At 33.4% G+C, this 12388-nt stretch overlaps 2 protein-coding genes across 2 annotated transcripts in view; one reads left to right on the top strand and one right to left on the bottom strand.

Annotated features, from left to right (window-relative positions):
• LOC118738301 (myogenic-determination protein) overlaps positions 1-12388 on the bottom strand; it is a 46522-nt gene that overhangs the window by 29242 nt on the left and 4892 nt on the right. The window contains exons 2-3 of the mRNA XM_036469225.1: positions 3066-3188; positions 2856-2930 (exon numbers count right to left, since the gene is read on the bottom strand). Coding sequence (XP_036325118.1) covers positions 2856-2930; positions 3066-3188 — 198 coding nt within the window. The remainder of the gene's footprint in view (positions 1-2855; positions 2931-3065; positions 3189-12388) is intronic.
• LOC118738023 (glutathione-specific gamma-glutamylcyclotransferase 1) overlaps positions 6737-12388 on the top strand; it is a gene marked incomplete at its 3' end in the record, with an annotated part of 99446 nt that continues 93794 nt past the window's right edge. The window contains 1 exon segment of the mRNA XM_036468897.1: positions 6737-7188.

Below are 12388 nucleotides of genomic sequence, written 5' to 3'. Positions count from 1 at the left end.
AGAGTAGTAAAGATTTTAGTTGTGGTTGGTTACACACTCTCTGCTACTTCGTTATTAATGTTGTGAAAATTTTGATAAATGGCTTTGTTTTACAAATTCGAAAACTACCGAGAAAATTTATGTGTAGCTGCTTTCATCAGTTTTGTATTTATTGCGAAATTATAATTTAAAATTTATGCTTCGTTATTTTAGCTAAGTAAATACATATTTATGTGTGTTCCAGGTTTTTAAATGAATTAATTAGTTTCGCTGGATTGTGTTATGTTAAGTTAAAACACACTTAACGTTTGCTATTTTTAGAATTGAAAGTATTAATAAATACATATATACATATTAGAGATGGGCACGGAACTAAACATTCAATCCCAATCCCGCCCATCCCGAAACTTTTTAAATCTCGAACCCTTTCATCCCAACGTTTTTCAGAATTGTCCCTCGGGTTCCGTGGGTCCCAAAATATATCACCAAGAAAAATGCACATGTGCATGTCAAATTATTTTTAAATACATAATGAAAAAAAATATGAAAGATCTAGCATCTTCCGATTATTTTGGTTTGCTTTGCTGTCCGTTTTCGTCTCAATAAAACATAAAAAAATTCATATTATATAACATTTTTTCAAATTATTGTTGCAGTCCACAATAAGTTTTCACTAAAAACGGCCTCAAGCTCATAAAAATTGTTGAATATAAGTGTTACAAGGCCATAAAAATAACAAAAAAACAAATAACTTAAGGACGAGCACACCTAAAAGTTAAACATTCTAATAATAGAAACATTAACAAAAACCAACAACCACATGATCAAGTGAATTGCAGTGGCTTAGCAAAGTGAAATAGTGGAAATAAGCAACAAGAATTAACAAGGCAAACTTAGCGCAGTGCGTAGGCAACTGGCTGAGTCAGTGGTGATCGTCGGTTCGAATCCTACTGAAAGAAGTCTGATGAGGAAATGTGGTGATTTCCGAAATAGCTATCACTTCTAGCATTTTTTCAAATTATTGTTGCTTTTCCACAATAAGTTTTCACTAAAAACGGCCTCAAGCTTATAAAAATTGTTGAATATAAGTGTTGCAAGGCCATAAAAATAACAAAAAAACAAATTTTTTAAGATTTTCTGAATTTGCGGAGCTTGCGATTTTATTGGTAGTGGCGGGAAATGATATCCCGCGCCCTTCTCTAAAACATATATGGGCAAATCTCCGGAACCATGTGCTTTTGTGTCACTCACCTTTAAATTAATTTTATTACTTTTTGTAAAAAAACTTGAGTCATTTTGATAACAAATGTGACGAGTTCTTGTAACTCATTTAATTTGTTTTAATTGTAAAAATGTCATTTTAATTTTTATAAACAATCAAAGTAATTAAAATAACAATTTTGACGTGTCAGTTTGGGTAACTTTTGTAAACTTTTTGATTATAACTTTTTCAGCGAAAACTGAGACTTTCAAAAATCAAATGAAGACATGGGGGTGTCCTAAAAAAATTCAAATAAATGATTCCGGAGTAAAACTCACAGACTCAATACTATCGAAGTTGACCTTTATAAAGCCCTTGCAGGTAATAATACCTGAAAGGAATACCTGTAAAAGGATAATCGCCATATTCATCAAGGGATCTCAGGTTTCGTACACTAATGGTTTCAAACTTTAGAATAGCAGCACTGGGCCGGCGTTTATGAACCTAGATTTAAAAAAATCGTCCCGATGCGCATATATCCAACCATATTCACGGCGGAAATTTTTACAATTGAAGTATGTGTCCACGAGTGGCTTCGCAGAAGGACTAATGGACAAACAATAAACATCATGTCAGATAGCAAGGCAGCGTTAAGAACAAAAAGGTACTGGAGAAACTAGGAACCGATAAAAGAGTAACCTTGTGGTGGGTTCTGAGCCATGAAGACTTTGATGGCGACAAAAGTGCTGACACTCTAGCGAAATCCGGTGCCCAAAGTGGTTAGTTTCATTAATAGCCTAAGGTTGGAGTGACTAGTTAAATGTTAGCACAATTGATCTAGTTCGGTCGCAGTATACTAGTATTTAACAAAAAGCATTGGGTTCTCGATACTACTCAGTACTCAGGAAAAGTATCGACATTCTTTAATCGGTACCCGTATCGGTCTATCACAAAATATGGGCTAATACTGTATGAAATTTCCTGTTGGAAAGGGTTTTGATTACAATTAGTTCCTTTCCCTGGGGCTGAAGCTCTGAATATATCATAAAGTTGTCACCTTAAAAATTAAAATGCAAAAAAATATAAACATTTAAAAGAATGCAATGATAAATCTGTATCCATGCCATTGTTATAAATCAAAGCAATGCTTGTTGTGACATTCCATCCATTATTAGCCACTCAACGTGTCACACGCCACCCAATCGACAAATACGTCTCGCACTTCGCACATTACTAAAACTTATATACAAGAGCATGCATACATACATATGTACATATTTATGTGTATACAAACAAAGATACATAATCTTAAGTTTCCCACATTTGGATGTTTCACTAATTTTCCTCGCACAACAAAGCGCAACTACTAAAATAAAGAAAGCGGCGATGCCAATTGAGAACAAAAAAAAACTTTAAAATTTTACATCTCCCGCAGTAAGCTGCATAGCCCTGATCTTCGCACAGGTTTTTACGTACATATGTATGTATTGTACGTATTCAATTAATGTTTCAAAAAGTCAACAGTTTAAAAGCTTACATAATAAAATTGGAGAAAAACATCAAAATAACAATTCATTAAAGTCGTGAGCGTGCATTTTATTGACATACATATGTACATACATACTTAAGTATATTCTTTATTCTTTAGTTTATTTTATTAGCAAATTTCACTCACCAAATAGTCCTGTTGACACGCTTTCCCACTTATGCCATCTGAAAAGCTGTCTATGGAACGTGTGGGTGATGATTCCTAAAATAGAAGCAAAACTGAAAATATAAAATCTGTATGTAGGTAAAGAACTTTTCGTAATCGAATCGATATGTCGTTTAGTGTGTCACGACATGTCGATATCGTGTGAAATTTCTTTCTTATTCCCATACATACCTGCAGCAAATCTTCAAGACTTTCTATGTATTCTATGGCGTTTCGAAGTATTTCAACCTTAGGTAATCGTTGATTTGGATTCGTCGAAGTGCGTCGCTTTAAGACCTCAAAAGCTTCGTTTACCTAGGAAAAAAATAAGGAAGAAATGTAAAATATTTAGATTTTTATCTTGGTAAAATGTTTTTAAATTTAAGGCGTGAATGTAATATGTATAGATTTTCTTAACCTTTTAATGGTAATTTTTTAATTGGACTTTGTGATAAGAAGATTTCCAGGAAAAATGCGCTATTTGTAGTAGCTAAAACTAGTGGCAGTGTTACTAAAATTTTTTGAATGCTCAGGAATCAAAACCGCAGTAAAAAAAGTTCCGAACTAGACGATGAATTTTCCTTTAATATGATTATTAAATTTCATTTTTAATGCTAAATAATGTAGATATATGTACATATCGACGGCTGAGTGCAAGATCACCTATCTCGGCAGCCAGTTCGAAAACTCCTTATCTCAGAATAATTCTCAACAACGCTCTATCTCAGAACACTTTTCAAGAACGCTATACTTCAGAATTTCATTGAAAAGCTCCCTATTTTCATAATTTGGTTGGAGAACGCCCTGTCTCAGCTTATTTTCTATATATTTATGTTTGAGATAGGACATTTTTAAATTGTTTTCTGAGATTGAGTGTTTTTCAATAAAATTCAGAAATGGGGCGTTCTTCGACCAAATTCTGAAATAGGGCGTTCTTGAAAAGTTTTCTGAGATAGGGTATTTTCGAACTGGCTGCCGAGATATTGACAAGATTTGAAGAGTTATGATAAGCACTATACTTCAGTACATTCGCGTTCATTAAAAGGCTGAGTGTTTCATAAAACACATCATCATCAATCATTCAGCTCTGCGGATTGTTCCACACAACTACAATGGTTATAGCATGGCGAATTTACCCAGCAAAAAACACGATTGCCACAGAAATGGAAGTGGAAACGAGCTAGGCGATGGAAATCGCTTACCCTTTCGCTTCAAGAAGGCATTATTTTAACATGGGCATGCCATTGGCCGTAAGCCCTTACCCGCAACATTACCCTCAAAAACGCATGGATAAACAGAATCCCGAGAAGCGAACAAATAATGCCTTACAGAGAAACTAATGTAGAATGTCTAGATAAGTACACAAGATGGATGCTGGGTATACAAGATGGAGTTGACAGAACAAAAACAAAAATTGCACAAAGTACAAAGCAGAATTACAACAAACACATCATTTTGACCAAAGGTACAAATTCGCCGTGAAATCAGCGGATCCGATAACACCACCATGTATAGATTTGCCTTGGGTTATAATATCAATTGTATGTACTTATTAGAAATATATATTGGCACCATATTCTCTTGTATCTTAGTTTTAGATTTAGATGATAAGTGTCCTGTTCGATGGGTTTAAGCTTATGGCAGCCCTGGGCTTTCGACTATAGAGGATCCAAAAGATATAATAATATTTCATGTAAAACTACAGACAATGGACATTTTTTTTGCAATGCCTTACTTGTATGATATTTTAAGTCAATGCACAATTAATGACAGCTCTACTAAGCCGATAAAATAAGTAAATTTACTTTGTGTATTATTATTTTTTATTCATGAAATATTCCTAAACAAATATACTTTTCCAAAACAATAATACTGTACGGCAAAATCAACTTTTTTCTGAATATTGGATAAGTGATTTCTCCGTTTTTCGAAGTTAGCCTCCGAAATCGAGATATGGGCCTTCGAAGTTCACAATAGGACCTTTGGTAAAAAATTGTACTTAATTATTGCATATAAATAACTAAAAACCTAAAAATATAGACGTAGTCTTCCTTTTACTCTTATTTAAATGGTATATAACTTTTTGTGTGCAAACTTATATTACAAAGTTCAGGTCTTCGAAGAATTAAATTCCTTGTATTTCAAACAATTTTGAACAGACTTTTAAAGAATTTACATCATTGTAAAGGTGATTAAACCCCCTTTCTGATATGCATATTTGTATACTTAGTATATAAAAATTTTAGAAAAAACACAATGAATAAATACCTTTAAAAAAAATAAAAAATAAAAAATAAAAAAATTGGTATTGTTATAAAGATGATTGAATTCCATTTCTTCTGATATGCATATTTGTACACTTCGTAAATAAAAATTAAAAAAAACACATTTAAAAAAAAATACCTTTTCAAAAAAAAAAATTTTAAACAAACAAAATATTAACCGATTTTTTAAAAATTGGTATCGTTTTAAAGGCAACTAAACTCCTTTCCTCTGATATGGATATTTGTATACTTCGTATATAAAACTGTAAGAAAAACCACATTTAAAGGAAAAAATAACCTAAAAGAAAAAAATATATTTTTGAAAAAAAATTACCAACCGAATTTTAAACAATTGGTACCGTTGTAAAGGCGATTAAACCCCTTTCCTCTGATATGCATATTTGTATACTTCGTATATAAACATTTGAGAAAAAACACTTAAAGGAAAAAATAACAATTTTTTCTTATACAAGATATTTTAACCTAAACAATTACCAATTAGAAATACAATTGAATACCTTACTTAAATAAAACAGAAAATTACCTTTAATTTTTATATATAATCTGTTTTGTAAAAAGTCAAAAACCATGGCGTTTTTATATTTTTATATGCCTTAGTTTTATTTAAATATGGTATGCAATTGTATTACTAATGAGTAATTTGTTTTGTATTTTTTTTTTTTATAAGAAAAAGTTGTTATTTTTTCCTTTTAAGTGTTGTTTCTCAAATTTTTATATACGAAGTAAACAAATATGCATATTTGACGAAAAGGGGTTTAATCGCCTTAACAACGATGCCATTTTTTTAAATTGGTATTTTTTTTTTTGTTTAAAATACTTTTTGAAAAAGAAAAGTAATTTTTTCCTTTTAAGAAAGAACAAGTAACAGCAGGTTCTTATGTTTTTGAGGTTGCTGATTACAAACCTAGGACATGATTTTAATAATTCATAATGGCGAATTCAATTTGGCGGCCCAAAAATTCAAATTCATTCATTTCGCTTGAAACGTTTTCCAGTGTGGTTCTTGGGACCGAATCTGAGGTCAAGTTGGAAAAAATTCAAAATTTGTATCATGATTGGGAACAAATAAAATGATTATTTCCTATTGTTAAACTCAGATTGCTAGGAATTTTCACTTTGAGCGCTTTGAGCTTCCTATAAATATTTAATAATTTAATTTATTTTATTTTTCGATACAGAAGAATCTTAAGGGGTGAGAGCATTAAAATTCCGACTTTACTTATTTTGGACCACCCTGAAGTACATATTTATTTGTACGCAATATCAGCACATTTGTCATTAAAATATTTTCTCAAGCGAGAACATTGCCACTGACCAATAAAATCAGCACACTATTTAGTGAAAAATTTGCATCGCATAATCTTACCATCGCATCAATTATTTTATTGTTAATGCGCATACATACAAATATATGTATGTAAATAAATACATCTATATTCGAGCGATCATGAGCATACGCCAAAATTAAAAATTAGCAACAATGTTGTAAAATTATTCGCGACACTGAAAATGCAAGTAATGCAGATGACGCTGCAGTAATAAAAATGCACTGAAAGGCATCGGCAGCGCCTGTCACAAAGAATCGCAGTAAATCCATTTGAAAGTGCATCCAAACTGTCACAGTGCAATGCATTCTTCTAGCGTCGCACAAGAAAGCAACAGACGTGTGGGGCATGTAGTAGGTGGTTCGTGTGGGCGCATTATAATTGAATTAAGCTCTTGCTAGCAATTTGCCAAATAGTTAAAAGTTTTACGATTCACCACAAAAGTAATAAAACACAGCCACCAAACGCTTGGTCGTCTACTCGAGCGGTTGAGTGCGTTTCAGTAGAAATCATATGTACATACACATATATGTAGTATGTGCACATGAATAAAGAAGGTGATACCAAACATAATGCTGCTTTATGCTTTCCCCAAATCGGTGAAAATCAACGAAAACAAATAGTGGAGCTGGTTAAGAGGATCATAAAAAATGCATAAATTAGGAGAATATTTCTCATTCAAATATGAAAGGGGAGATTCAATACGTAAGTACGCCGTCATCCAAGACTTTCTTTCCACTTGCTTATATACTACATACATATGTATGTAGGGATGTCAGCGTTTGTGTGTATGGGAGAAAGGCTACACTAATACCAATGAATCCTAGCATAGCGGCAATTATTGTTAGTTTTATTATTCGGATTTAATGCTTGTTTTAAGGTGAATTATGTGCGCGCTTAATTATTGCAGCTACTTTGTTGTGATTTAATATCTCAATGTGCGCAGGAAAGAAGTAAAAGAAGTAGCAATTGGCTTTTATTTTTGAATTAACTGGCGTAAAGAAAATATTGAATTTTTAAAGATTTTTCCGAAATCGGTACCGATTTCTTTACGAAATTGTCAAGATTTTCGTATGAGAGGATTGACACGACTTCGAAAAGAAATTAATGATTTCGTAACGTATGATAGAATCTACATGTATAAAGAAAATAATTATATATTTGAGAGTTCTACCCTTTGAATAATTACATACCTTCAAGTAGTTCAATGAAATTAAAATCTTTGACAGATTTTTCCAATAAAATTAGCATTCCAGAGAATACTTGATAAAGATAGATTTTAATTTGGCAAACATAAAATTTTTCAACTCGTCTGTCGGTTGCACTTGGTTTGCCGAATTAATAACTGTAACAATCTGTAATCGTATCCTCATATTTTTTCACGTTTTCGGTAGGATCTTCAATTTTGATATGTAAAATAGATTTAACACTTTTTCTTCTTGTCTTTTAAGGTTTTTATTTTAATTTCATTTCACTATCCGCAACAACTACCAATTTTGCGTTTTCACTTTCAATGCGTTCGAAAAGATGTTTACCTTTCGATTTCGTTAACCGAAAGTCTTTCGACTTTGTTGAGAAAAGTCTGATTTCCGACAAATTTGGATGCTTCGGTTTAGTGGGTTACTAAATCTAGTTAAATCGGATGAAGACTTTTTAATTGTTATACCTAAACATGTGAAGTCCAAGCAGTTATGCAAAAAGTGTTTTCGAGTTCCATTCTCATCAAAGAATTAAAGCCAAGCGGGGCTATCCAGTATGTCGATCACAACCAAGAGTTTGTTAGTTGTTTACATTTACATTTGCTAATTGAAATCAACAATAGCTGGAACAGCCTGAAATTCATCGATTTGATTTGAAAAAAAAAAAAATTCCACTCTCAGATTCACTTGAACATTCACGTTAAGTATTGAACAACTTTATTCACTTTCTAGAATAGCTTTTAACATTGTTTTTGTTTATTATTCACAATTGAATTTGATAAAGATTTTATAATAAACCAAACATGTTTAATCTGGAAGCATTCATTAAGTATTGCGCCCTTGGTGGTGGTAATATGTAGTTCATGTATGGGTAGACATTTGATCATAGGGCCCTAACCTATGCACTTGTTTCAAGCTTATTCGTCAATCCGTCTCTCAAACATCGTGGTATGGACGGAAGAGCGATATTACGGATTTTACATGTATATGCACATTAGGGTGCTCCGAAAATGCATGTGGGGGGGGGGGGGGGGGTCAGAATTTTTATGCTCTCACCCTATTTAAACGACTAATGCATTTCTCGCATAAACCACGTGCAGCGAACGCATTTGTGTTTAAAAGTAATTCGCTCGTTCTTAATTGGGTATGCATTTTTTATGCAATTCTCAAATATCTCTTCGCTGAACTTAGTGAAGTGATAAGTTCCTGGCATTTTCAGCTATGGTCAACGCTCAACCAGCTTGGCTATCACACGGTGCTTTAAGCATCGCTCCTACTCCATTCCCGTAGTAATTTTTGGCACGGTAGTAAGATACGGCTTACAAATCACACTGGGGAACTGCATTAATGCATCCCTGAATAAATCCCAGCTTATTGCACAGCAGCCTACGGCAGCTATAGCATGACTCCTCCAATGGAGTTCCCCAATTGATACATGGTAAAAGGGTCACATCTTGCGCTACCGCTTCATCAGCCTGCCCGCATAACTCACTGTCTCTCTCTCTCTCTCTCTCTCTCTCTCTCGCATTGCAGGTATATGGAGTGCGTGGGTGCACTCAAAGTGCCAAATGGCACTTTTGAAAAATAGTAACATTTCAATACATTTTTGTGAAATCCTTCGCGTGTACTTCGTTTTCTCAACTAAAATTTTCTAATTTCTATAGTGCATACAACTGGATTATCTTACTTTGGCATTGAATTTTTGTTTTAGAAATGTGTTTCTAATTTTAATGCTAAATGGGAAGAATTAAAATAATGGCACTTTTTTGGCACTTTTATTGTTCTATTTGGCACATTTTGGCCCTTTTATAGTTATAGTTGGCATCCATGCATACGGGCTCATTGAGCTCGATACATAAACACTGGCAAAGGTAATCCCTACCTTCTCTGTTACTCTAACTCGACCACAACTCTAAACCTGGTCTCCCGCTCTCACTCAGCTAAACACACCCCTAGGGTTGTAAAATCTTTAGTATTAAAAATTCGTTAAATAAACAATTGGGTATAGTTATTGGAAGTCTCCTGAAGAGAACCACAGTATTCCGAACGAAAAATACTGATTTTCAAGAATTTGATACCATTTGATTTCAAAATAAAAAATAGGGGTATACTTTTTTTTCGATATAGAACAATCCTAGGGGGTGAGCGCATTAAAATCTCTAATGTTTTTTTCCTTACTTTGTACTTTATTGTCATTATACGCTGTGATTTTGCAGAGAGATCAAGCAATTTATGATTTTTGTTACGGTCTCATTTCGCTACAATGTTAAACATATTTCTTCGCACTCGTGGGTTTTTATTCTACTGTTTTCCTTTTCTATAAAGTCGACATTTCCTTTGCAAATAAAGTTTTCTTTAAGTCTCATAGAGAAAAAATTAAATAGCAAGTTACTTTGTGTGACATTGACACCTTTATTCTAGAACAAGAATTTTCGTGATTCGTAATTCGTAGCTACGTTACGAAAAATACCAAATCGCAATGCTGCAAACGTTGCGGAAACCCGTGCAGCATTTCCAGCTATCTGTTGTTTTTCGATGACAGTTGTATGGAGGAAAACATAGTAGAAAGGAATTAAAAAAAAAACATTTATCAAGTGCTTATTTGTAGTAAAATTTCCTCATTTTACATATTTTTAAGGAAACAATGGATTCTATTGCATTCGCAATTAGAGCGCGCTATGGAAATGATTTCACAAAGTTATGTGGCGCTGTCGGGCATAGTAACCATGGACGCGTCTATGTCAGCTTCTGGTTGAATTGTTGAACCACAAGCCATAACTCCTATGCCTGGAGAACTAGTTCTCAATCCAGTTAATGCAATAACAGCTTCTTCCAAGGGATTGGAAACATGCACTTTGTTGGGTTCACCACCTGTTGCGCCTGCTTCTGCTTTCGACCGCGCTCTGGGATTTTAACTCTTGCTAAGTAGAATTATCCTTTCTAGGTTGCCGGTCAAAGGCATACAACATTTATTGTGCATATAACTCCGGCTTCGCCATCCACGTTATTCTTGCGCAGAACCCACATCGAAATTTACAAAAAGGTAATATTACTAATATTTCCTCCAAAACCACATCGACTTACATATTTTTGCTTAATTTTTATCTCGCTTCCGACACAGAAATGTTTTCGTACAAAATTACGCAAAAAAGCTGTCAGTTTCTTACCCGCGCGTTTTTAGGCATGCCATTGTTAAAAATTTCGAAAGTTCGAAAGTATGATTCGGATTGCAGCACACCATTTCTACGATTCGTAGCAAAATCCGAATGCGAAACTATTGATTGCAGAATAGGGGTGTGAGTCTCGGTATACAAAGTTTACAAACAAATTTTCAGAGCTCGTTCGCTTTCAACGAAATTATATCAGAATTATAATATACAACGAGGTTATATTTAGTGGAATGCTTGTTAAGATTGCACATTAGATTTTGGTATATTTAGTTTGGCTCCCGTGTTTACCAGAATTTTTAAAGTCTGCTTAGAAATTGTCCGCATTTCATTCCGCATACGTTATATAGGTACGAAACAAAAGAAACTCTAGTCAGTGAATGTCCAACCAAAAAACATCGATCAACATTGCCAACATTAGAAACGATGCACGGTGAATGGCTAAAATAGTAAACGTGCTCCGATTTTGCTAAAACTTGTTACGTGGAGTACTTTTGCCTAAGAATGAATAAACATGAAAAAGGTCAAATTTATCTAAATGTCACGCGCACTACACTAGGGGGTGGATATGGTGAAATCCGATTTTAATGAAATTAGTTTTATAACCTGGAATAATCTAGGAAGACCTAAATCTAAAATAAAATGAAAATCCCATCTGAATCCCGGATTCTAATGTGGAAAGACTATTGACCAGAGATGTTAAAAAATTTTAAAAATATATATTTTAGTACAAATAACAAATAAAAAGTATTTGTAATACAAATACAAAATTAAAAAAAAAGCATTCAAATCCAAAATAAGTATGTATGTATTTTAAAAATATAAATACTTTTGAAATGACATGTACATATCGTCAACTGAAATGCAAAAGACACTAACTAACGAAAAATTCCAGAATTCATGTTTTGATTGATTATGATGCATTTCATCATCTGTCATCTCTCAGTGAGCGTAAAAGTCAATGCGAACGTGAAGAGGAGCGAATGTAGTGATGGAAAAAAACCATCGATGTTTGCTATTCGATACATCGAATAAAACCGATGTTTTGGACCTTCTGATATATGTACATCGATGTATTTTTTTTCGATGCATCGGTTTCAGAGTGTTATTGAATAATGCCTTATTTTAGAATTTTATTGAAAAACGCCCTATCTCGCTGGTTTACAGCAAAAATGTTGCATGGATGCCAATATCCAATACCTATGTAGAATTACTCGCTGATTCCAAAAATCGAGTTAGTTTTCGAGCTATTTGCAATTTACCGTTATTCAGCTAAAACCAATTGGTTCCACTTAATCACGTATATTTTAAGGCCCGGTTATGCAAGATTTAGACTTGACTTTACTTTAAAATGGGATATGTACCTGGCAAATGAGTAGCGCAAGTATGTAGTTACCCAAAAAACAACTTCACTGAGAAACTTGAAGAGCTATATTCTTTTGATTTCTAATACTATGTCTTCACTGTGAGATTTAATGAAGATTTAGCCCTCTGACGAGATTTAATGTTAAATCTTGTGAGATTTACCATATAAATATA

The sequence above is a fragment of the Rhagoletis pomonella genome, unplaced genomic scaffold, assembly GCF_013731165.1.
Source record: "Rhagoletis pomonella isolate Grant_MI unplaced genomic scaffold, Rhpom_1.0 Rhpom_scaffold_00004, whole genome shotgun sequence".
NCBI lineage: Eukaryota > Metazoa > Arthropoda > Insecta > Diptera > Tephritidae > Rhagoletis > Rhagoletis pomonella.
The sequence above is the reverse complement of the archived record's forward strand: the minus strand, read 5'-3'. Positions and strand labels throughout refer to the sequence as shown.